At 42.5% G+C, this 26,028-nt stretch overlaps 2 protein-coding genes across 2 annotated transcripts; both read left to right on the plus strand.

Moving 5' to 3' along the window:
* The first annotated feature begins 278 nt into the window (after positions 1-278).
* LOC107306148 (rho GTPase-activating protein 32-like) lies at positions 279-5,961 on the plus strand. The gene is made up of 12 exons (XM_015849027.2): positions 279-781; positions 1,157-1,229; positions 1,581-1,652; positions 1,738-1,860; positions 2,427-2,504; positions 2,689-2,770; positions 3,246-3,389; positions 3,824-3,926; positions 4,087-4,219; positions 4,722-4,804; positions 5,167-5,274; positions 5,642-5,961. Exons 3-12 carry the CDS (start codon positions 1,599-1,601, stop codon positions 5,811-5,813), a joined length of 1,080 nt encoding a protein of 359 aa, XP_015704513.1. The 5' UTR covers positions 279-781; positions 1,157-1,229; positions 1,581-1,598; the 3' UTR covers positions 5,814-5,961.
* Positions 5,962-6,209: 248 nt separating this feature from the next.
* LOC107306143 (rho GTPase-activating protein 32-like) lies at positions 6,210-9,650 on the plus strand. Its single transcript, XM_032441373.1, has 3 exons — positions 6,210-6,476; positions 7,163-7,308; positions 7,552-9,650. The coding sequence occupies exons 1-3, from the start codon at positions 6,220-6,222 to the stop codon at positions 8,034-8,036; spliced, it is 888 nt and encodes a 295-aa protein (XP_032297264.1). The 5' UTR covers positions 6,210-6,219; the 3' UTR covers positions 8,037-9,650.
* The last annotated feature ends 16,378 nt before the right edge of the window (positions 9,651-26,028 follow it).

Here is a 26,028-nt window from a genome sequence, read left to right on the forward strand (position 1 = left end):
TTCCTTTCTGTTCATCTTTCATACTACCTCTCAAAAAATCTGTGGATTCTCAAGTAGTATTTCTTGCTAAAGAGAATACACGTGCAGCCTGTGCTTTTGTCTGCGCAAAGGATCTTCTCATCATCTCTGTCTGTGTTTCTATTAGACCCTGAGGTGGAGCATAGTGGAACAAAGGCTTGGGTGAATCTTCAGTCAGGAGCAGGGACGCATCATGCTCATCTTAGGTGTCTGGCTAACAACAAGAACAGAGAGGTAAGTTTCATAGGGTTGCTTGCCCATTTTATTTTATTTTTCATTCATGATGCATAGAGGCGTTACCCAGACAAAGTGAGCATTTGTCAGCTGGACTTTCTAGAAATGACCTAGGCAGTGAAATCGGTTTGAAGCATCCCAAAGAGCCCTGCAAAAGAATGCTGAGAGTTAATCTGGCACCCTCCTTTGGAAACCTGCGGTGTCTGTCAGCTCTTCAGCTGTGCCCAAACACCTTCCATTGTGCTGCCACACCAGGATAGAATTCCAAGCCCACAGTGAGTTCTGGAATGTTGTGGTGCAGTGTTGGAATCACATGTGAACACGTGGTCTTGCCTCCCCCCCTTGTGAGGGGTCATGGTGGACCAGGCTGGTGGCCTTTCATGATGTCATAAGCGGCTGGATTGAGGGGAGGAGCGGTGCGTTCTGTGTTCCTTTGTGGGTGAGCAGGAGTTCGGAGTGGTTGGTTGGCTTGTTGTTCTTGTGCGTTTAGTGCCTTTTTCTTCACACCATCTTGCGCAGCAGCTTGTAGGTAAGCTGAACCAGCATGGGATGGACAGGTGGGCAGTGAGGTGTTGAGAACTGCTGACTGTCAGAGCTCACAGCACCATATTGCTTACTCTTGACCGTCAGACGTAATTCACCCCTGGTACACATGTTCCAAAGGGGGTGTCCGTAAAGGTTGCACCCGTCCCATGCTTCTTCTGTTGTCTTCTTTGCTCAATTGTGGAAGCATCATAAAATTGCTGGGCGGACAGTCATCACATAGCCTGAGACTCAGCATGTCTTGCAGCAAGTGGATGGGACGGTTGTGCTGTGTGTGTTATTCCATGGCTGTCTTAGCCCTGCTCACTGACCTGCTCTATCTCTCTTCTCTGCCCACCCTCCGCCCACTGCCTCGGTGCAGCTTTTGCTCTCAGAACATCTGAGCAAAGTGACAAGGAACTGCGGCAGATAGCTTGAGGTGATCTCGTTGCCAGGTACGTGCCATGTTTTGTCCCCCCACATCACTTTGCATTCTGTGGGTTTCTTCACTGTCCTCCAGCTTAGCCCTCAGAAGGGTGCTGTCTAATGCCCTGCTATCGCACTGTCAGAGCGCTCTGGGCGAATGCATCTGCTGCTCTGTGCCAGAGTCCCCATTTGCTGGCAGAGCGATAGCAACTTGTACAACACTGCCTAATAGGCTGTCACGTTGGAATAGACTGAAGCAAGGGGTAGTTTCTCCAACACTTGCCTATGCCGCAGGGTATGCAAGGGTAGTTCTGAAGAAGTCTCTCCATACTGTGCTGTGTGAATAGAGAAAACAGAAGTGTGATTTTGTTCTGTTCCAGCTGGTCACACCTGCTGTGATGGGCGTCGCGTGCAGCAAGATCAGCCGTGGGCCTGACATGGCGGGGACGGAGGTATAGTATGAAGATGTGCTCCTCACCTTGAAACCCTCCTTGTTTGTCCTCAGCTCTTGACCACGGCCTGTGCTCTGTTTTGCAGGCTGATAACATGTGGAAGCCACAGCTGGTGCGTGCAGAGTCATCTCTCAACGTTCCAGCGATTGCGGCGGCCCATGTTATTAAGAGCTACGTCGCCCAGGCGCCGGATGAAGTCTCCCTGGAGGTAAGCAGTTACAGGCATTCCTTGTTGTCATGCACGGGAGAGTACAGGGTGTGAATGCCTCAGGAATAGTCTCAGACACCTTCAGAATGTCTCGTGAGGTGAAGCTTGGAGGGTTTGGTTCCAGCTTAGACTTGTGCTGGGTTGGGAGGAGTTCAGCCATCTCTCCAATATGGTTGGATTGGGCATTGAACCTTCTGATCAAGCAGATCCTGCCCAGTGTGGGAGCCTGGTCTCTGAGCAAGAGCAGACCCGGTGTGAAGTGTGCAGATGTGTTCAGAAAGCCCTGCTAACGGATGCCCATGGTTAAACTAGAGCTCTTCCATAGTCTTTGACAGAGAGCCTGCTGCTTTTCAGACCCGTTTCCTACTGCACAGCTGCATTGTGTATGTTGTGTAACTCTTGTACCTCCAAGTTCAGTTTTAGAAGGGAAAATGCCTTGGGGGCTGCATTGGTGCAATTGCTGTCAAGCTTTAGGATATTCTGCGGTGAAAAAGAAGGCAGTTATTTGAGCTGCATTTTTCTCACAGCTGTGCTGAAGCTGGGGTTGACGTTTCAATCTCTTGCAGGTGGGAGACGTGGTGTGCATCACTGATATGCCACCAAAGGAGCTGAGCCCCTGGTGGAGAGGCAAGCGTGGCTTTCAGGTATGCACATGCTTCCATCAAGAGAGCGCAACTTCAGTAGAGTCAGGAATCTCAGATTGGAGTTGCTCTGCCTGCACAGGAGGGCTTCTGGACACAAATGGTTGCCCTGTGTCGGTGTCAGAGGACCTTCCCTTTGGCTCTGGGCTTGGGCTAATGCCCACCTGTCTTTTTGTTCTTGTTACAGGTTGGATCTTTCCCTAGTGAGTGCGTGGAACTCATTAGCGGAAAAGTTCCTGAGTCCCTGGTCGATTCATTGCGAAAGCCAGGTACGCATGTTGCATTTGATAATGCGGGTTAGTAAAATGGGGTCAGAGCGTGGCTTTCAGGGGTTTTGTTAATGCCCGAGTTGAGCAAGATTAGCAAGAGGACTGCATTAAGCTCCATCAGAAAATGCAGAGATCTGGCCCAATCCCACTGTGTCTATTATTGGGCTTGGGGAAGTCACTGAATCCTCCTCAAATGGCTTGGGATTGGAAGGGGCCTAAAGGATCCTCAGGCTCCAAGGCCTCTGCCTCAGTCTGGGTCGCCAGCCTGCGCATTTAGTAGGAGACGAGAGCAGGCTGTCCAGGACCCCTTCCGACCTGGCCTTGGGCACTTGCAGGGATGGGGAAAATCCGTTCTTGCGTGTCCTTGTTGGGAATGTTCTTCCCATTGTTCCATGCTCTGTCGAATGCATTAAGCTCGGCCTCGTCCAACTGATCCAATCCTGAAATGAACTGGTTTCCTTGTTTTGTTGTGCAGTGCCAAAGAAACGGGGCAAGCTCCTCCCCTTCATTCGCTCCTTGGTGAAGGCCCGCCCCCAGAGAGCGAAGCAGCCGGAGCAAGAGAAGAAAGGGGTGTTTGGGTGTGACCTGGGGGAGCACCTACTCCGCTTTGGCCGTGATGGTAAGGAACAGCCTATTCCTGAGATCTTCCTCCACTGGGCATCTAAAGATGAAAGGGAGATCATATCCAGCAATTGTTTCAGCCTGAAAACGTAGGAAGCCTTCTGGCCACAGAGAGCATCCTGCATCCTTTTCCTAGCTCTTCTGGTCGTGAGATTGGATTCCTCCATTCCCGAGGGAGCTGTGATGGGACTTGCAGTGTCTGTGGCTTTGCCAGAATTACTTTCTCCAGGCTTTTGATAGGTTGTGGCATTTCTGGAAAGCCAAGAACACATCTCTGTGCAGTTTCCTCACAGCTGTCTCTGCCAGCTTTCTCCTCCAAGGAGGAAGCAAGCGGTAGCCCGGTTGGGCTTAGTGGATGGGATGTGAGAAGAGCACAGCCTGAACCAGGACTTGAGTCAGAAGCTCAGCTAACCGCTGGCTCTTCTTCTGTAGTCCCCCAGGTCCTCCAGAGCTGCGCTCAGTTCATCGAGCAGCATGGCGTGGTGCAGGGAATATACCGTCGTTCCGGCGTCGCGTCCAAGATCCAGCAACTACGGTAAGAGTGCTGCAACTGACACAGCTGTCAGTAGGGGCACGTGCCATGCTGTGCGCGTTCAGAGCAACCCCTTCCTTTTCTTGACTGTATTTTGTGTGGCTTTGGACTTGTTTTCGTCATTCTCAAAGCTCTCTGCCCAATTCTGTGTCCTTCTCTGCAGCCATGAATTTGATTCAGAGCAGCTTCCCGAGCTTAGCGTCCGTGACATTCACAGCGTGAGCTCCGTATGTAAGATGTACTTCAGGGAGCTCCCGAACCCTCTCCTGACCACCCAGCTGTATGACAAGTTCACGGTAAGCACAGGGCAATGTCTTGGAAAAGATATGTACCTTTTCCCTGGGCGTCCTGGCTGATGGTTGCAGCAGTGCCCCAGCTCGGAGGTCTTATTTCTGTTAGCCCCATGAGGCATGTCTTTGCCACATCCTACCTCTCACTGATGCCGCTTTTGGTGGTGCCAGGAGGTGCTTATTTAAGTTATTCACCATGCTTGCGAGAATTCCCTTTCCTTTGCTGTTCCCCAACTATTGGTAGAATGGGGTTAATAGCAAAGTGGAGTTGGAGACGAATGCCTGCTGCGAGGAGCTGCACTGCAAAATCAGGCAGTAAAGCCCCCCAGAGCTTGCACTGCTTGGCCTTGATGACACAGGCTGTGTGCTGCGATGTTCCCCTGATGCCTCTTGGAAGGCACGAAGTCTGCATCAGTGCTGACCACCAGCGCACTGTCCCCACAGTTCCCAGACCTGTGGCAGCTATCTAGGCTGACTGGTGTCTAACTCCCTTCCTGCCTTTTTCCAGGACGCTGCCGGTGCTGCTACAGAGGAGGAGCGGTTGCTGAGAATGAAGGACGCCATCCAGCAGCTGCCCGCTCCTCACTACAGGTCAGTGCTGCACTCAGTCTGCTGAGCTCAGCCCTGCTGCCCTTCAGAGGGTGATGATGCGATTCCAGGTGTTGCCTCACACCTGCAACATCATGCGTCTGCACGCTGAAGCGGCTGAAGGCTGCATCAGGTCAATTGATTGGGTCAGTTCCTTGGCACAGGGGCACGGTTGGTGCAGCCAATGGCTGCGGCTGTGCTTTGCAGGGCTTGGTGCTGCAGCGTGGTGGCTCTGGGAACGTTTAATCTACTTCATATTCAGGGACGGTAGCAATGACATCAACTAGCATGAAGTGAGGTTTGTTTTGTGCACTGCAGCACGGCTTGCTTTTTGGTGCTGAACATCTGCCCCTCTTGTTTTCCAGGACGCTGGAGTACCTGATGCGTCATTTGGCGTCTCTCGCTGGGAACTGCTCGGTCACCAACATGGACGCTCATAATTTAGCAATAGTGTGGGCTCCAAACCTCTTAAGGTAAACTTCTTTTTCTGTTTAAGCACAACGCTTAGTTCTGTTCTCCAGAAAGAAAGCAATCCTCTCTTCTTCTTCATCTGATGTGCTCTTCTCCTGTAAAAGCTGTCAGAAGTGGCTGGCAGCAGAGAAGGAGCCTGGACTGCTCTCCTGCAACCCCAGTGGCACAATTTCTAGATGACAGTTACTGCTCTCTTGTTTAGCTGGTACTACTTTGTCCTTGTTCATCCAGGAGAATTTCGTAGGTGGCATTGCTGATTGCCCACTGTTGAACTCTATAGAGCCCAGCTGGACTGCTTTGGGCTGCATAAATTCAGACCTGGGGAAACAGTCTTGGAGGAATGACTTGTAAAATCTGCCTTTTCTTCAGATCCCAGCAGAGCCAGTCAGCCTGCGCCAGTGGAGGAGCTGCCAGCTTGGAAGTTCAGACACAGACAGCTGTAGTGGAATTCCTCATTAGCCACGCAGACAGCCTATTCAGCTCCAAAACCTCATCAGCCATGGGAGAGGAAGCAGGTGAGCGTCTTCCTCCATTAGCTTGATCTTGATCCAATCCAGGCCTTCTCCAAGATCTTTCAAATACGCTTTGACTCTCAATGGGACAGGAGGCTTCTGGGCTTAGATGAGAATATGGCACCCTGTTGCTGGATCCTGAGAATGTTCGAGGCCAGACTTTACATGCAGAAAACCATCCCTGCCTTTATGATGCTTTCTATGGGGATGAGGCATGATTGAAGTGTGGGAGCAAATCTTTCTGAGTTCCCAGACCCATTTTCTAGGGTTGTTTTTTTATTTATTTATCTATTTATTTATTTTTTTATACAGTGAGCAGCTTGTAATTATAGCTGTGTCCTTTGCCACAAGCATACCTCTGAGCACCCAGTTACTGTGAGCTCCTCTTCTTCCAGTGGCTCGGATAAGCAAGTCTGAGGAAAATGCAGAACGGGGATGGCTGTGCTGCCACTTTCTGATCCTCCCTCTTACCTGTGGTTTTCCCTTGCAGGGCCGAGTTCTGTACCTGGGTCCAGGTCTGTGTGGGAGTCTCCTCCTTGCGCAAAGCTGCTCACCCTGCAAGAGGCACAAGCTCTGAGAAGAGGCCAGAGCAGCTCTCCTGCAGTGAAACGAAGCAGTGAGATCGAAGTGGAGGAAGGCCCTGCAGCTGTACCAGGGAGATTCCACACAATCATTGATTTTCCATCTGAAAGGTAAAGAGGACTTCCCTTTCCAGCCCCTATCATAACTGGTCAGATGGGCTTTATTGGTTTACTTTTTGTCCATTATATCTCCAAGGATTCAACTAACACACAGTTGCCTGACGGGCTCAGTAGAGCCACACAAGTGTGCCCTTCCTTCCTAGCTGAGCAGGCTGTCATGAGATGCAAAAAGCCACGCTGACGCTGAAACGTTGGGGTTTTCCAGATTTCAGGGCCACATGTCTGTAACCAGTTCTGGTTCTCCTCTAAGCAGAGCTGTTGGTCGGAATTGCTGGCACTAGAAATTAAAGATGAAATTAATTAAAGAAATTAAAGTGAGCTGCGGCTGAGGAGGTTTTAGCGTAAGAGTCAGAGATGCTTTCAAGCCTCCCTTATAGCTGCACAGTTCCTCAGAAAGCAGTTACACCTGCCAGCTCCAGTGCTGTCTGGCATCAGTGCCTTTGCTCACATGCTCTGCATCTTGCTTGACATTGTTTTGAGGAAGCTAGCCAGCAGGACTTCAGAGCTGAGGTGCAGGAATGGAAGCATCCTCTTCTGTTTGAAACAGAGCGCGTTTCTAAGCCGTGTTTCAGCAGAAACCAGGCAGTGCCAGGAACGGGCAACTATTGGCAAGGGCTTGGTGCAACTCTTCCGCCACCCTGCACCACGACTGACAGCATGCTCTTTTTTCTCTCCAGACCAAGTTCTCCCAGAAAGAGGAAGGAATCACCAGCTGGCAGTTGGTGTTCCTGCCTCTGCCTGTGCAGACCATCCCCTGTGGCCAAATGCCAACTGCAGCGCAGTGCCAGGGAGCCTTCTGAAACAGAACTCGTGGTCCTGGCAGGTAAGGGTGCAAATCCAGCTTTCAAAACACTGCTTGTCAGCAACACAGGTAGAATTCATGCTTTCAGTGGGCTTGTGCCTCATTCTGGCATTCAGGCCCGTGACTGACATCTTCAGCTGACCCCTGTTTTCCCAAAGGAGCCTCTCAAGCTGTTTGAAGCCTACTTGACAGGCAGCACCAAGCCTTTGCCTCCATGGGCAGAGAAAGTTGGACGCTAACCCCTGTGTATCCACTCCTTCCTAGGTGAATCGAGTCCTTGTGAATCCAGAATAGCCAGGTCAATTGCTGATGGCTCAGAGAATGCTTCCATAAACAGAGAGCTCATGGGAAGCACAAGTCGCTGCAATTCAAATGACAGCCTTCCATGTGACAGCAGCGATGGAGAGAAGGAGGTCATCATTGTTCAAACAATCATTTCTCCCAGCTCTGCAGAAGGGGATGCCCTGAGCCTGCCAGAAACCACAGACACCAGCCTGGACTGTGACCCGATGCCTTCACAGTGCAGCCCAGTTCAATCACAGCCAGAGTGCCTTGACAGCGGCACCTCCAATCAGGATGAAGTCACTGTCACTGAGGAGGAGCCAAGCCTCTTGCAGGGGGACTTGGAGTCAGACCTCCAGTCCCAGGCACCAGGCAGCAGCACGAGCTCCAAGCCACCCTCTCCTCAACAACAGAGGATGAGTCCCATCGTTCCCATGGACCTCTCACATTCTTCTTTCTCCGAGTGACTAAAGGCACACTCATGCTCAATCAATAGGATGGGGTTTTGGAAGAAGAAATGCTTAGAAGAGAAAATTTCCTGTGTTCATTTTAAAATATGGCATTTTTAAAAAGACAAGAAGATAGAATAAGCAGATGTTGACAGATAAAGGGCACCTCATCAAATTTTGGGAAAGTCCATCTTGAGGAAACTTGGATAAGAGCAGAAAATAACTGTTTATGGATATACCCAATCACTAAAAATACCACCCTGAGTGCCAGCTCATGGCCCCAGACCCTTTTCTTCATTTCAAGAGCTGTCATCACAGAGGGCATCTTCCTGAGCTGGAGACCCTGAAGTAAAAGAATCCTTGGTTTTCAGTTAATCCATGTAACTGATTTGCCTCGGAGCTGTGAACTTCACAGTGCACTGTTGAAAAACTGGCAAAAGTTCCATGGAAATCCTGTTTTGAATTCAGCAAAGTTCATCAAAACTATCAAGATTCAGAGGAAATTTTACAGGAACAACGAATTGATATTTTCTCTGAAACTTCCTGGTAGAAGCACTAGAAATGTGGACAGAAGTCTTTGTGGCATATGTAGGCATCTTTTAAGACATCAGCATCACCTTTTGCAAAACAGAAAGATGCGATGATTCATTCACATGAATACAGTGTCCTAACTCCACTTTTACCTGCCAAAGGTCCTGCTACCTTCTCAACTCAGTGAAGATTTGGTCTGCTATCTGCCCTGAATTGTAATGCCAAGAATTAGCTTATATTTAGCTTTTCCAGCAATGTTCTGTTACATTGAAACCTGCTTTTCTATTCTTAACTATCACCACCACCTTATTGTGATCAGTGGAGATGAAAGTTTATCCTGCGGGTTTATTATGCCTTGAGGAAACAAATTACTCCCTGACACTCAACCATCTCTCATTTTTAATATCCTTAAACAATTCTCTCACTGACTTCCTGCTGTTCATCTTCATGGCATCTAGATCAAGTTGAGACCCATCAGAAATTCAAAAAGGTGCCACTTATCCTAAAGACCGGGAGGTGGGAGCTGATTTTACAGTTCAGTGTGAAAGAACATGAATGAGAGGAAGCAAGTCTTGAGAAACAACTTCACCAGCTGGAGTCAAACAGGGACATCTGGAAAGGACTGTCAAATGCAGCTTTTTCACTTATCGATTCAGATCCAAGCATGATATCCAAATGACAAACGCAAAGTGATACTGAGGGAAAAAAAGAGAGTACTGTGGTAGAGTCATGAAATACTGAGACAGACACAGGGTTTTAAAAGAGATTTTCAATAAAAGAACTACATAATTTCAAGTTATATATTTTTCTCAGGTTGTATTACGTGTCTAATGTCTGGATTGTGGCAGCAAAGAGGCTGCAGTGTTGTTCCCTGTAGGAAGAGGCCAGTAGTTGCCCCATGTCAGACAGAACCATTTCAAGTGCTGGCCAAAGTTGAGTCAAGGAGTGATGCTGCTGGCACTTCCGTGATAACTTTTTAAAGGAAGGTTAAAACCACTGCATAGCATATGTGAGAGCTATGAGCAAGAATGATGTGAGACAAACAGCCCTGCAGTCACCAAGGTCAGTGAAGAAGGAGGAGAGGAGGCTTAGTGGACATGGTGGTGGTGATGGACTGATGATTGGGCTAAATGATCTAAGTGGTCTTTTCCAGCTTTCATGATTCTATCATTCTGCGACAGGTGATGTTAGTTTTGTCTTTGTTTCTTCCATACTAGTCAATTTTAATTGGGCAACAAATTATTTTCCCTGGTACAACTCTCTTTTGTCCATATCTAACAGGTAAGTGATCTCCCTGGTTTCATCTCATTCATACAGTTTTTCAACTTATTTTCTCCCCTTGTCCTGCTGATTGTGAAAGTGCCTTGGTGGGCACCAGGCAGACATCCAAGGTCAACCTTCTCCACTGGTGATGACTGCTCTCTTCCTTGGTTAAAAGAGCTAAATCTACCACAGCACTTTCAGATGTGAAGCATTTAATTCTAACTTATCACCTCTTTTTCTCTCCTTGCAGCTTCCTGCTCTTTCCTGAGTTAAATTAGTTCATATTTACTGAGGATGGTGTAATGCAGTGTGAAGACTGACAGCACAGGAATAGGAAAATATTGCCAGACCCATAAGGCAACTCAAACGGAAAACTCAGATTCTGATAATGAACTTGACTAATGCTACAAATCATAGAAAAAATGTAAAATTAAGCTGGAAATAACCTTGACAAGTCATCTTTCCTTCTAGGTTGTCCCATGACCCACTCAGTATCTAAAATGATTCATCCAACATGATTAAATCACTGCAATGATTTGCTTTCTTGTCCAGGAGATTAATTTGCTCTCAATACACAAGATGCTAGCACTGTAGGGAAATACCAAAAAATCTTCTTTTGGATGGTCAAGGTAAATGCTCGTTTCTGTTTCTTTTTCACAGTGTTTGATCTAGTCCTAGTACTTAGCTGAACAAAGAGTTCTCTCTAGAATGTTCTCCACTTGGAATTTTTTTTTTCATATTGGCTGTGTCACTAATCATACAACTTTCTCTTTGTTTTAAGTGGTTCTTTTTGTTCTCTGAATTTCTGGTGAAGACACTGAAGTATCACTGCTGAAAATGAAGTGGTTGGAAAAGACCACTAAGATCATTTAGTCCAACCTATCACCAGCATGCCACTAAAACATGTCTTTCAGTGCCACATCTATATGCTTCTCGACAACCTCCAGGGACAGTGATTATATCACCTCCCTGGGCAGCCTGTTTCAACACCACTCCACTCTTTCTTGGAAGAATTTTTGTCTAATATCCAACCTGAACCTCCTCTGTTGAAACTTGAGGCCATTACCTCTCATCCTATCACTGTTACCTGGGAGAAGAGGTTGACCCCCACCTAGATACAACCTCTTCAGGGAGCTGTAGAGTTCAACACCTCCGAGTGTGATCATGAGCATGGAAGTATGAAATACTCTGTTGAGTTTGTTCAGACACTCCCTGGAACCCGAAAACCTTCCCTTCCTTGCTCCATATCACGTTTTCATGACCTTTAAAAGCACCTAGTCCTTATCTGGAGCAGAAGAAAGCTGTGTGACAGGTTCAGCAAGGTGAACTGGGACCAGAGGTATACCCCAAAAGATAACTGTGGCTGGAAAGAAAAATATAAAGGTCAATGAGTTAAATGGACTGGGTTTTTCCAGGAGATTCTAGGAATACAGAAGGGTCCTTTACTGGGGCATACAGACATTCACTTTAGTTTTATCTTAATTAAACTTAAATTCTCTGATTTAGTTTGAACAGTTTCAAGCTAGTTGAAAAAATAAAGCTTCTCTGGTCAGCAAAGGTGACAACATACCTGGATATAGTATGTACCAGAAACTGAGGGACTGAATGAGTACATTCTCTAGGAAGAGATGCATTGGGAACTGAGTACATTTTCCAGGAAAATGTGGAAAATAAAAAATAAAAAATGAATACTTCAACACATTCCCGGGTTTCATTTCAGTCAAGAGGAGTTATTTTGAGTCATTCTTTTAAATCTGTACACAACAGTTCTATCTTAAGTTGCCAAAAGTACATACAAGTCTCTCTTCAGTTCCATCTACGCACAGATCTCTCATCAGATCATCTCCACACTATAATGGCAAAAGAAATTACTGCTTCTTTACTTGTAACACAGCTCTGTCCTGCAAAGCTCTTAGCTTTCCTCAAGGACACAAGGACCCCTGCAGCAGCCTGCAGAGCCATCCATGGATGTTAGAGGGTGTGAGAGGAGCTCCGTAGTTCTCATCTTATTCATAGTGAAGCAAACTAGAAGTCATAGAATCATAAAATTATAGAATTCCTCAGGTTGGAAAATACCTTAAAGATCATCAAGTCCAAAAACAACCTAACCATACTACCCTAATGAACAATCCCCCACTAAATCGTGTCCCTCAGCACCACATCCAAACAGTTATTAAATACATCCAAGGATGGGGACTCAACCACCTCCCTGGGGAGCCTATTCCAGTGCTTAATAACTCTTTCTGTAAAGAAGCTTTTCCTGATATCCAACCTAAACTTACCCTTGTGCTCCTTGAGACCATTTTCTCTCATCAACCCTGCTCTCACTGGAAGCACCTTTCAGATATAGGCAGAGAGCAATAAGGTCTCCCCTCAGCCTCCTTTTCCCCAGAATAAACAGCCCCAGTTCCTTCAGTTGCTCCCTGTGGGTCATATTCTCTAAGCCCTTCACAAGCCTTGTTAAAGTCATGAATCTCTGGACAGCTACATGCCTGGTAGCTCGAATGACTATCTACACAGTGAGTGCATGGACAGCAAATGGAATCTTGTTTCAAGGGGGAGGGGTGAGATCTTTGTGCTGTGCTTTCAGGGGAGAACAACACAGTCCATGTGGTAAGCCTCCTGCAGTTCAATGTGCCATCTCCTAATAGGATGCAAAACACCTGCCTGGAGAGATCAGGATTATTTGAGATGAGCTCATGCGCTGCATGTTTTTTTTCTAATGAATCCCTCTTTAACATACATTTATGCCAGATGACAAAGTAAAAGAAGCAATTTCCTTAAATATTGAGCATTCATACGTAAATTGCAGCCTAGTGGAATATTTTACTATCCAAAGAGAATTCTTTATTTCTGTTACATAAGAAAAGCAAATAATTTCTTATAGGTCGACTTTGAAATACAGGAAAGTGTTCACTTGAAGTGTTATGAAAAAAAAAAATGAAAAAAAAAGAAAGAACTGCCCAGCTTCAGTTTGCCCACCTTAACCCTAATAGAGAGAGGAAGGTACAGATGGTGCAGTTTGGCAGAAGTGACCATCTGCAATCTCAGTCCTAAGAAATACATCACAAAGACATCAAGATTTGTAGTTGCTTTCAAGAGTCTCAGAATCGTGTCTGATGCCGTCAGAGATGGTGGGGATTTTTTCCCCAGGTACCAGTAGACTGGAAAAGGGGCAATTGTGTAGAGTGTATGACATGTATGGGTCTGATATCTCTGTGTCAAAGGGAGAGAGAATAAGTAAAGAAAGTTTGGCTTTGTCACACATGTATCACAGAATCACTGGATCATGGAATCATTAAGGTTGGAAAGACCACTAAGATCATCTAGTCCAACCATCAGCCCATCACCACCATTCCCACAAAACCATGTCTGCTTGCGCCTCATCTGCATGTTTCTGAACACCTCCAGATATGGTGTCTCCACCACCTCCCTGGGCAGCTTATTCCAATACCTCAACACTCTTTCTGAGAATAATTTTTTCCTGATGTCCAACCTGACCATCACTAACACAGTTTGAGGCCATGACTTCTCATCCTATCACTGTTACCTGGCAGAAGAGGTAGATCCCCATCTTGCTACAACCTCTTTTCAGGAAGTTGTAGGGAGCAATTAGATGTCCTATGTGGCTCTTCCTCAGACTAAACGTTCATAGTTCCCTCAGCCACTCCTCATAAGACATGCTCCAGATCCTTCACTGCTTTGTTGCCTTTCACTGGACAAGATTTAGGGCCTCAATATCTTTCTTATAGTGAGGGGTCCAAAACAGAAAACTGATAAACAGACCGGTATTGTGATAAATAGAACTTGAGGAAGAAATTCATCTTTCATAAGGAGCTCCTCTTTGCACAACACTAGGAACTAAGACAGGTGTTTGATTATTTCCTGCTATGAGGCAAAGATGGATCAGCAGATACAGCTGTAATCTATCTCTCTCCTCCCCACTTTATTCCCTACCTTCAATTCTTTTTGGAAAGGAAATGCTGCAAATCTTGACTTGTTTGGGAAATCATCGTGCACACAATGAAGTGAGAAAGCACTGTGAACATGAACAAGGAAAGATCCTGGATCAAGCTTTCAGTGGAAGGGAAATGCCTGATGGAATATATTCAATAGGAACGGGGCAGCCCTCATCCACACTACTGTCCCTTTGTAGTAATAAGAACACAAGCTTGTAGCTCTTCAGATAGTAGGATTTCTTAAGAGGAAGCTTTAATTAGAAGTAATGGGAAATTGCACCACTGCAATGAGCAGTGTCATTTGTATACTCTCCAGCTGTATTTATGCTGTGGGCTGACTCACAACTCAAAGTAATTCAGCTTAGAGATTTTCTCTCTTATCAAGCAGTCTAAGGAAGGAAAAGACCAAATTCTGAATGCAGAGGAAGAGGCTGAAATATTTCTTCCTGTTCTGCAGAGACATTCTTATTGAAAATATCTTAGAGCAATAACAGAATGGACAAAGGCTCAGTGATGGGTTTGAGGGCAACTTCACATGTCCTTTCAGAAGTAGTTACAGTGTTTGATTGTTCCAAGTTGAAGATCAAGGTTGCTAAAATGTTTGACTGTAAGCAAAGATACCTCAGACTGGATGCCATCCAGAGGGACCATGACAGTTCTGAGCAGTGGGCCCAGGTGAACCTCATGAGGGTCAACAAATCTTGCACCTGGACCAAGGCAACCCCCATTACCAGTACAAACTGGTGGAGGAAAGGATTGAGCAAAGTCTTGACGAAAAATACCTGGGATTACTGTTGGTGGGAAGCTGAACATGAGCCCGCAGTGTGCTCTCACAGCACAGAAAATTAACCATATCCTGGGCTGCATCAAAAGAAGCGTGGCCAGCAGGGCAAGGGAGGCGATCCTGCCCCTCTACTCTGTGCTGATGCGGCCTTATCTGGAGTACTGCATCCAGATGCAGAGTCCTCTGTACAGGAGAGACATGGACCTGTTGGAGCATGTACAGAGAAAGGCCATGTAACTGATTCAAGGGCTGGAACATCTCTCCTATGAGGACAGGCTGAAAGAGCTGGGGCTGTTCAGCCTGGAGTACAAAAGGCTCCAAGGTGACCTGAGAGCAGCCATGAAATCTTTAACAGGGGAAAGTAGAAAGAAATACAAATAAAAGAGTGAGCTTAAGTATTGGATGAAATAATTAAGTGCAGGGCTCAGTTCATATAACCAGAAGGAAAACATTTTCCTTTAAAACAAAAGGTGAGAGTCTAAGAAACATTCCTTCAGAATAAAAAGTGAGAGGCTATTAAATTCTTTAAAAATGGGAAAGAGGGATTAAAATCCCTTGTGTAATGCAGGGAAATTACCCTATATGGTCATCCTTCCTTGACTTTGCTCTGACATCCTTATAGGATGGATATAAACAGATGTTCCCATAGGGGCAAATTATTGATAACTTCTGGCCAATTTGTAATAAAACTGTTTATCTCTTCATAGGTCAGTCAGTGAATCAAAACATCCCTTTTCTTGTGTAACCCTCACTCTACATGAAACAGAACTAGAGCAGAGATGGTTTTAGTTGCACAGGAAAAGTTTCATCATAATGAGACACTGACAAAAGTCTGAAGTAATGGGGTAAGAAGTGGATTAGGACATAACAGAAAAGATACCTGAGACAAACACTGAGGAATAATATACATCACATAAGAATTCTGGTACTCAACGCAGGCAGTACAGTTGAAGATCAACAGCAAAACAAAGTTTGAAAGACACTTTGGTATTTTTGCAGACATTTTGATCCTGCTGGAAAATGACTGAAAAAGAGACAAAAAAGAACAACATGCATAAACTAAAAATTTCTGGCAAACCTTCTCCCTCTTTCTCTAATAAATGCTTGTCTGGGGTGTCTGTTGCCATGTTAGTATCTGGCAGCAAATTTCTGAATAATCTGTTCTTGTTTGTTCTTTCACTTATATACTACACTACTTCAGCACGTGGGTTCTCATATGCACTGGGACTACTGTGGACTTATATATATCTGAAGATTTTCTGGTTCCAGACTGGAAATTTCCAGTAATACAGGGCGACTAGTTAGGGGTTCTCATTCCTCTGAGAAATCCTTCTGGTCCAAGCACTTATAAGGAGCTCAGGACTTATGAAGCTATTTGCAGAAGGCAGAGGCATGGAATCATAGAATCACCTAGTCAGAGTCATATCAAGGCCTGGCCTTGAATACTTTCAGGGATGGGACATTCACAACCTCCTCAGACAACCTGTTCCAGTGTACCACAACCTCTGTGTGAAAAACTTCCTCTTAGTATCCAACTTAAATCTCCTATCTTAGTTTAAAACTATTCTCCCTTGCCCTGTTGCTATCAACCCATGTAAACGTATAGTACTGCCTTCCCTCCAGTATACCACCTACCCTCCTGTGATTACACCACTCATGTTGGTGTCATCTACAAACTTGCTGAGGGTGCACTTGCAACCATCTATGTCACTGATGAAGATAATGAAAAGCATCTGTCCCAAGACCGCCCCCTGAGGTACACCACTTGTGACTTGCCTCCACCCTGACACAAAACCATTAATCACAACCCTATGACTGCAAACAGCCAATCAATTCTTAATCCAGGGAACAGTTTGTCCTTCAAATCCATACCTCTCCAACTTAGAAAGAAAGGTGAGATGAAAGACCATGTCAAAGGCTTTGCAGTAGTACAGGAATATAATGTCCATCGCTCTTCCCCCATCCATCGATGGCATTGCTCCATCATAAAAGACTACCAGATTGGTCAGGCAAGATCTACCCTTGGTGAAGATGGGCTGACTGTCTCAAATCAACTCTTTATCTCATATGTGCCTAAACATAGCTTCTAGGAGGATCTACTTCATGATCTTCCAAGGCACAGAGTTGAGGCTCACTGGCCTGTTCCTCTGGTCTTCCTTTCTCCCTTTTCTAAAAAATAGGAGTAATACTTCCCTTTATCCAGTCACTAGGGACTTCACCAGACAGACAGAATTTTTAAAATATGATGGGGAGCAGCTCAGCAACCACAGCAGCTGTCTGTCTCAAAACCCTAGCATGAATATCATCCAGTCTCAAGGACTTATCTGCATTCAATTTCTTGAGGAGGTCTCAGGCGTGCTCCACTGTTATAGAAGAACAGAATCTACCCCCCACACTTTCACGTAGAGATTCAGGGTCCTGGCAAGCATGGGAAGCCTGACCTCCACTGAAGACTGAGGCAAAGCACTCACTGAGTACCTCAGCTTGACAGACATGAATCCAGTTCTCATCAATGAACATAATAAAATGTAAGATTTTATATAATAAGAAGTTTCCAAATACCCAGGAACCTTTTCCTGTTTGAATATTCCTAAGCAGCTGGAAATCTTTCAAGTCAATAAATATCAAGTCAACATATGTTATGCATAAATATCAGTCACTGGGACATGGATCAGTACTTAATGAAATTTATCTTAAAAGACTAAGAAATATAAAATTCTTAAAGCATATGCTAGAGGTCTTGAACTCATTCAGACAGCACATCTGATCATTACTATGTAAAGTCAGTGAAAAAGAATAGCAAATATAAAATGCTTGCATGTAATCAGAGATTGTAATGAATGTTTAGCTACATGCAGTCCTGTACTGTCAATGTTTTATTAAACGCATTCCTTAATCACTATCTGAATTTAACTGAAAAGTTGTCATGGTTTTATGATTTTTGGTTATCCGTATTCCACATCATCACATCATGTAATGCATTGGTTAAAGAGTTAATGCTCCAGTTCTGGGCACCTGCCCAGAAGGGAAGAAGAACCACATATCCTGGAGGACTTTGCATTCAGAGGAAATATAACATCTGGCAAGTTCACAAGACCATCCCTTTTTTTTTTTTTTTTTTTTTTTTTTATTTTTTTTAGCTCTCCTCCCTGCTGCTCAAACCAGCTGTGCTTAACCTCAGCATTGTGGTGAGGCCTTCCCACATTTCGGGCACTCTTTCTCATTCTGCTAAATTTATTTGCTTCAATTCTAATTATATTGTATTATGATGTGTTATCTTGCATTCTGGTATAATATGCATTGGAACACTTGCAGATAGCAAGAATGCAGAGACTATCTGATGGGTGGAAGCTTTTTGGTATCAAAACTGAAAACTACCTGTGATATTTGCTTTCACAGAGGAAATTAGTGAATCTTTAATGTGGCTTAAGTCAACTGTGAAACTGAAAAGTCAAACAGCTTAGCAGAGGATCATGATGATCCAGCTCAAGGTTTCTGAGCAGCACAGTTGTCTTATAACAAAGGCTGACAATTGCACACAAAACAAAACAGAGTCTAGCATAATCACTTTGGCTGGAATGGGGATGATAGTGGAGGCCCATTTGAACTACAAAGGAAAAGCAGAGGCAGTAATAGAGAATGAAGTTTCTGGGAAGGCCATTTTACTCAGCATCACCTGCATCAGTAACAAAAGAGTGCTTTACAGAGATGAAGAATTCAGCAGTGTCATGGTACAGAGCAGTGGCCCTGGGTAACTCTGCTTGTGCTTACATTCATCATCAACTTTAGTGGCCTTAATGGAGACCCTCTGGGGTCAGCATCCAGCTGTGACACAGACACATAGCTTCCAATGCAAAAAGTGTACAATTCCATAATTCTGAACCTTCAAAGGAGGCTAATTAAAAATCAGTGTTTCAACATTTCGTATGAAGCATACACATCTGTTAAAGATAACGTGTGTCACATATAATTAAAGTACATTTTAGAAATCAAAACCCAGAGGTACAGTCTGCCAGGTCCAATTTCCACTAATTTAAACAAACTGCTGATAATACTGACTCTTCTAAGCCTAACTAGTCTAATGCTAATTGTTGAAGAGAGACATAAATTACAGTATTTCTAAGGGATGGTAAATAAACACTTATGGAAACTTTTCTCCCTTTCTTCTCAGTTTTTCTCATGGAAAGCTAACTGTAAGGTTATTTTGTGAACTTGTCAAATAAATCCACACTCTCACGTAATGTCCATGGTTTTTGATGTGTTTGACCTTTATTAAATAGTTCTCTCACATCACAATGCAAAGGTGATGAGGAATAAGGTAATGAGCTAGGCTGTCATTCTGCCAAAGAGAAAAGTAAGAAAGAAATTACATTAAAAGCTGCTCAAGCATTTTAGGTTCCAAAGCTTTTATTGTAATTCTTTTAACCCGTAACAAACAATTTAATGTAGTTTGACATGACCTGTAAATTTGTTCTTTGTTAAGTCCAAACACATTCACAGTTTGTTTGTAAGGCTGGGAGGTTTGTGAATAAATATTTCTTACACTTAAATAGTAATGATTTATTTTATTTATGATCGGTTATTATTTGATAGAAATACATGACTATTTATTCATATTATTATTATTTTTATAAAATCTTCATAGAAAGGGTGGTAAAGATCTGAAACATGATGTTCAGAGAAGTTATGGAGTCTCCATTCCTGGAGGCAATTAATGCATGTGGATGTGTTATTAAAAGAATGCAGTCTAGTGATGAGGGTGAGTAGATCAAGTTGATAATTGGATTTGATGATCCTGAAGATCTTTTCCAAACTAGCTGATTCTATGGCTCTATCTGTTAGAGGATACTGGGAGTCCCTTTTAGGGTGCCAAAACCCTCTGAAGGGCAGTTAGCAAGTTACCTAAGAGTCTATCTCCAGGTATTGGTGCTTGATCATAATAAAAATAATGATTTAATACCATTGTTTATAAGGAAAAATACCTGGTTCTCTTAACATTACAATAATTATTCATAATTCTTTCATTTGAAACAATATATTGGTGTCACCTTTGTAATCATTAGAAGAGAACACAAGGGCAAGGGGGCTGCCCAAGCATTCTCATTTTTTGTCTGAGCTGTCCCACACTGTACTTGTTTTACAGGCTTGGGGCCTTGAAAGAGACACATAATTAAATAAATAAATAAATGAAGGCTACACAAATTATTTCTTCTTCTCTTCCAACCAATCTCCCAACTTAGTAGTGCTCAAAAAGTAGTGTAACTTTTCGGTATGCAGTACTATAAGTTTACAGAGTTTCAAATTTTAGTCAGTGAATGCATTTGCAGAAGTCAAATTTAATTTAATTTCAAATTTATATTTGAACTTTGCTCATTGATTTGTATTTATTTATTTATTTATTTATTTATTCTTTTGTGGAAACCAACATAAAGTAGACATTCGAATCCAAATATATGTTTCTGTGTACATGAATTTCAAAATAGAAACTTAAACTCCATAGTTTCGGACATATTTGGTGCTTGCATTATGTATACAGCTTTTGTTTAGTCCAAAATAAATGCTGTAGAGTATAAGCAGAAAGCAATATATGTATATATCTCCACATGTCTTCCTGTAAGATATTAACTGAAATATTCATAACATTTTGGAGATATTATAAGAAGCTTTTTTCAATATAATTTATATTTGTTTTAATTACAACTGTCCAGGTTTACTTTAAGAACTGCAATTTCTTCACGTTTCTTTTACACTTATCTTTAATAATGTCAAGCATTTAAAAGTATAATGTATTGAAGCCATGGCTTCGAGCAACTTCTAGTACAGTGATTCTGGATATTTGTACAGCTAGCTAGATAAATAAATAACAGTTCAGCGTAGTACAAGCCCATATTCCATTTCCATAGCTTATATGATGTTTGCTTTCTACTCACCTATAACACATCTTCAGACTAACCAAACAATGAAAAGGTAATAATGAAAATGTTACCAATTTTGAAAGCAATTACATATATAATCTCAGGTTTAAAATACATGCAGATTTTTTGTAAACATATCAGATTAGTACTGGAAAATTACCTACGTCCTTCTCTTAAATGTGTTTAACTTTCTCTGCTATTCAAGAGGGATGGCCTAAATCCAAGCATAATCCCTGGTTTAGAAACAATTATTTCTTTGTGAGAGAAGTTCAGATTTACCTCCCGCCCTGTCTATTTCTATTGCAATCCTCATTCGACCTATCATGAAAGTGCACAATAGTTTGGAAGTCAATGACAGAAGAAAAGTCATGTCACCAAAAATCATGTATAAGTCACTTTCCAAATATCTGAAAAGTAGATCTCATAGTATCTGCAACATCGTATTTGCAATTTGTCATCCTTTGTTCAGTCATTAATGATGTTACAGCTAGCCTTTACATGGCTCTAAGGAATCTGAGGAGGAATGTTTAACTGCATCTTAAAATAGGAACTGAGATGTCAAATGGAGAGAATGCATAGCTAAAAGCAAATTTTAATAGTGGGAAATTTTAATAGTGGGAAATTCAATCACTATACAGGAAGTCTGCAAAGTGCATAGTGCTTCTAATCCCAGCTAATGCAATTGACATTTGAAGGTGATAAGATTGTTATAGTTGTCCTACCAATAGTTTTACATTAACCATTCCAGTTGTGATGGACAACCTGACTCTCAAGATATTCCTTTAAGACATGGCAACTCAAAGATACCATGATAGTACTCCACCTGGAGACAACCAAAGCACAAAAGACTCATCAGTCTAAATATCTTAATGCTCCAGTCTAGAAATCACTGAACAGGAAAGTTATCATTAGTGAAATAGATATGATTAAACTACAGTTTTAGAGACAGTATTTGAAATGCAGGTACTTATTTGTTTCCCATAAGTGTTAAGATTTTAGGCATCTGTATTATCTCAGTTAGAGTCAATACTTTCAAGAACATTGCAGTGTAATGGCCCAAGCTTACAAACAAAAATAGTTATTAACCCTGAGATGCACTTCTGTTTCAAATAATGTGTGTGACAGATTAATGTCTAGTATTAACACGATCAGAGATTTTTATTAGGGTTAGTGCTCTGTCAGTCAGATCTTATCCATATAGATAGATTTATATGTCTCAAAGAAAATAATCCTTCAGTTTCCTTATTAAAAGAAAATGGAAGTCAGATAAAAGACATTACAGCTATTGAATCTCAGGAGTCTGGCAGAAATTACACAGCTTCTTCTGAATACTAACACCACAGTACAAATAACACTTCAAGGTAATTATATTTGGAGGTCCAGGAGTGTCAGGTAATGAATACAGTAATTATTCTAGCTAATGAGGATGATTAAATGAAGTTTTCTATGGGGTAGACAGAAAAAATCTCTTAAGGTTCTGGAACAGTCAAAAAGATATTGGATATAGATATACTCACACACACACACATATATATATACCTATACAATTGATACACACATATGGTACACAGATTTACTTTATTATTTTCTCTAAAACATCAGTGGAATGATTTGTTTGTTTGTTTGTTTCGTTTCCAGCAGTCACTACCATTTACATAGTACTTGTGGTCACACTAGCAGCAACTGAGATAGAGTTCTGGAAGTTTCCACATTTGCGGCATAAGTAACATTCACTTCAATTTACATAATGCTTGGAAAAGATGTCATAAGCATAAAGAATATTTCATCAGAACAGGCATAAGTCTACAGGACTTTCCTTCCTTCCTTCCTTCCTTCCTTCCTTCCTTCCTTCCTTCCTTCCTTCCTTCCTTCCTTCCTCTTCTTCTTCCTTCCTTCCTTCCTTCCTTCCTTCCTTCCTCCAGTGAAGAAATATGGGCAACTTGTAAAAATTTTGCAAAATTTTGATGACGGTGCAAATGTAAAATTCAATGTCATCAGTTTTTTGTTTTTTCTTTCCTGGTTCAGTAAGCTCATGTTGACTGCTCATAGTGGAGAGGTCAGCTAGAGACAGGAGGCCTAGCAGACATAGGAACACATCTCCCACATTCTCAAGCTTGCCTGACAAGGTAGTCCTAGAAGACGTTAATCAAAGCCACAGCTGCTTCTGCATATTTTCATTCTGCAGAGGTAGCAGACTTCTGCACTCTAATTCATGTTGTGCAGACCATCTGTGCATGACCATGCATTACTAAAATGGGGGGAAGAAAATGCAAAAGTGGCAGAGAAGGAAGAGCAAATGTTAAAGTAAAATTCACTGCAGAACATCATTACAGAGGACTGTCAGCTGCACAGTAATGCTATGATATAACTGATGACAGCATAATTCTGAAAAACAGTCAGAGACTTCATTAAGCTAAAATGATGCACTAAAGAATTCTGTTTGGAGTGCAAAAAATAATGGCACAGAAGTCTTTCATATGCAGTAGAAAGGAAGGACATAACTGAGCAGCTGAATTTGAGAGACTTTCCAGTAACTTAGCATTTAATTCACACATGGCTGAGGGCAGGGTGAGGAGAGCCCAAGGGGGCAGGTCTGCGCAGGAGTAGTCAGGGCTGGTGGTGCCCTTGGGTCCTACCAGTGCAGAAATGTCATGATTGCTATGATAAGTACCATATTATGAACTCATTTAGTAGTCATATCAATTACATGGATACTGAAATGCATAAAAATATTTTTAAGTAGAGAAATACGCATTTCTTTCCTAATAGTTCTTTTATGATGAATATTGAAGCAGAAATGTTCTAATTATAGAGTCCCTTTAATTTGGACAGGTTTCATACATTTTTCCATCTTATTAACCTCAGTGCTTACCTCCTTTGCTGATTTGGGAGCATAGTTTACACTAATTCCCCTGTTTAATAGTGCCACTTACAGAACAGGTGCACTGTATGGTAGTTCATAACTGTTCAGATCAGTGCTGTGGCACTGTTAAACATTGTCTGTATTTAAATTCTTAATCATACATACTCCCTTCCTACATTAAAATTTCTACTGGTAGGAAGATCAAAAAGGTTGATAGGATTTGGTCATGCAACATTTCCTTTCTCCCAGGTGACAGACACTTTAATTATGCCTTGAATAGAGAATAAGTGCATTTCAAAACATCTAGTACAGGAAGACTCGCTCCTTCATATCCTTGCACTTTCCACAAGGAGAAAGCAGAGATATGCCAGCTGGGAGGGAACATTGTCTTGGATGACAGGAATTGTGGGAAAGCACTGCTTCCAGTCTTTGCTCAGGGTCACCTCAGCCTTTCACACCTGCCTTCCCCTGGGTGCACTCTTTTGATATGTTCCACACTAGGTAGTGATAATGATTACTTATTACTCTGACTTGAGAACTTAGATGACTAACTGTAACAGTAACATGGTTTAACCCAGCAGCATTCAGCACCACACAGCCTTTCACCCACTATTCCCCCCGGGGTGGGATGAGGGGGAGAACTGGAAACAAAATAGCAGTCATATTTTGGGATTAAAACTATTTACTAAGAAAAGTAAAATGGAAAGAAAACAGTGTTGATAACAACATATACATATATATACATTTGTATGTATGTGTCCACAGTGCAACCACTAGCCACTTCCTGACTAGCGCCCCACTAGCAATACAACTGCTTGCTGACTGACAAGCAATGGAACATCTCACCACCAACACCCACCCTGCTCCTGGCCATTGGCCTGCCCCTTAACCAAAACCCCACAGCTTTGTAGCTTTCCACTTAATATCACACGGTATAGAATAACTCAGGACCTAACTCTGTCCATCTTCCTGGACTCTGTCCCACCCCCTGCCATCATGACATCATGGCGGTGGCTCTTTCCTGTCGAGTGGTTTGGCCCCAGGTATGCTCCCATTACTCATCAACGATGAAAACATCAGTATGCTATTAGCATCTTTTCAGATGAAACAGAGAAGTATACACGCAGCTCCTGCTTGTCACCTGGCCATCATGCCACTTGCATGAGTCTTGAAGTTAAGAAGCCTGTTTACATATAATGATCCTCTATTTCACAGTACAAATGATGAACTGAGCTATTAAGTAATAAGAAAATCCTGTGAAAGCTCTGAGGACTACAGTGCTGGCAGAACAGGCTCACCAGACAGGTTCTATACAACATGCTATGTCTTGAAAAGAGCACTATCCAAGGCTGTAAGATACAGGGTTCTCGCCTTTTAAAGGGACATAAGATTGAATTATCTCTTCTATCCCCCTTTTCCTTTTCCTGTTAAGTCCAATCAGTGGTATTTTAATCAATATCTGACAGAATCTGAGTGTCTTTCTTACTGGAATCTGTAGCACTAATAACAGTGCATTACAATGAGCATTTGTTGAATGTGCAAGCCCAGTACCAGTGCCAGAATGTGACTCACAGCACATTGTTGTAAGTGCTAATTTTGTCTTTCCATGTAGAAATAAATTCATAAAATGAAAATCTGGTACAGAGTTTATCTTCCTTTTTACCATTTTTGCTTTGTTTTCTTTATTGTTTGTTTGTTTTGTTTTGTGTTCCCATGTATATGTATATTTTATGCTACTGCAGTTTTTCTCATCTAAGAAAAAAAAATAAAAAAAAAAATCGTAAGAGTATATATACTATACTAAGGAACTACAGTGTCAGTAGAAAAATGAGACCATATAGCTTAAAATGGTACACATATATGCTATTTTTTTTTCTTCCTCAAGAAGACTGTGGCTGCATACAAACTATTTGAAGGAGCCTAAGATCCTCATTCATTCCTCACTTACATTCTGAAATATTAGGTATTCTGCAGCTTTATCATAGAGTCAGAGGATTACTGAGGTTGGAAAGAACCTCTGATGATCATCTGGCCAAACTTCACTGTTCATGCAGGTCTACAGTCTTGCCTAGTACTGAGAACAATTTCTGAAGATCTCCAAGGAGGAAGACACTATAACCTCTCCATCACCCACACAGTAAAAATATATTGTTTTTTGTTAATGTTTAGACAGAACCTCCTGTGTTTCAGTTTGTACCCACTGCCTCTTATCCTGTCACTAAACACTGTGAATATCCTGAATTTCCTGTTTGTACTCTCCTTTCAGGTGTCTGCATATATTGATAAGCACTGACAATCCCCAACTGTTTACCACCACAAGCCTTTTCTCTTGGCAGGACAGTCCTAGCTCCTTCACTGTTTCTACACAGGAGAGATGTTCCATTCTCTTAATTATTTTTGTTGCTCAGTGTTACTTCACCTTGGTGAATCTTTGTTGACAATTACTGATAATTTGATCACCCTTCTTGTTTCTATTATTAATATCTTGCATTATACATTTCTTATTACTTATATATACTTACTATTCTCTTGCATCATACATTTCTTATTACTTATATATACTTATTAATTATTTATTAGGGCTGAAGTGCAGCTATTTTTCTGTCTCTGACTTTATGTATTTACTTATTTATTTATCTCATTACCAAGGCTACATCATTGTGCTGTTAGAAATAGTACCTCCTATATATATCAT

Source organism: Coturnix japonica, chromosome 1, assembly GCF_001577835.2.
Source record: "Coturnix japonica isolate 7356 chromosome 1, Coturnix japonica 2.1, whole genome shotgun sequence".
NCBI lineage: Eukaryota > Metazoa > Chordata > Aves > Galliformes > Phasianidae > Coturnix > Coturnix japonica.

Bases quoted from the DNA above. Each gene is read 5' to 3' on its own strand.
- LOC107306148 (XM_015849027.2), top strand. From the start codon at position 1,599: ATGGGCGTCGCGTGCAGCAAGATCAGCCGTGGGCCTGACATGGCGGGG. The intron at 1,861-2,426 runs GTAAGCAGTTAC...AATCTCTTGCAG, and splicing joins CGGATGAAGTCTCCCTGGAG to GTGGGAGACGTGGTGTGCAT. The intron at 3,390-3,823 runs GTAAGGAACAGC...CTTCTTCTGTAG, and splicing joins ACTCCGCTTTGGCCGTGATG to TCCCCCAGGTCCTCCAGAGC.
- LOC107306143 (XM_032441373.1), top strand. From the start codon at position 6,220: ATGGCTGTGCTGCCACTTTCTGATCCTCCCTCTTACCTGTGGTTTTCC. The intron at 6,477-7,162 runs GTAAAGAGGACT...TTTTCTCTCCAG, and splicing joins ATTGATTTTCCATCTGAAAG to ACCAAGTTCTCCCAGAAAGA. The intron at 7,309-7,551 runs GTAAGGGTGCAA...ACTCCTTCCTAG, and splicing joins AGAACTCGTGGTCCTGGCAG to GTGAATCGAGTCCTTGTGAA.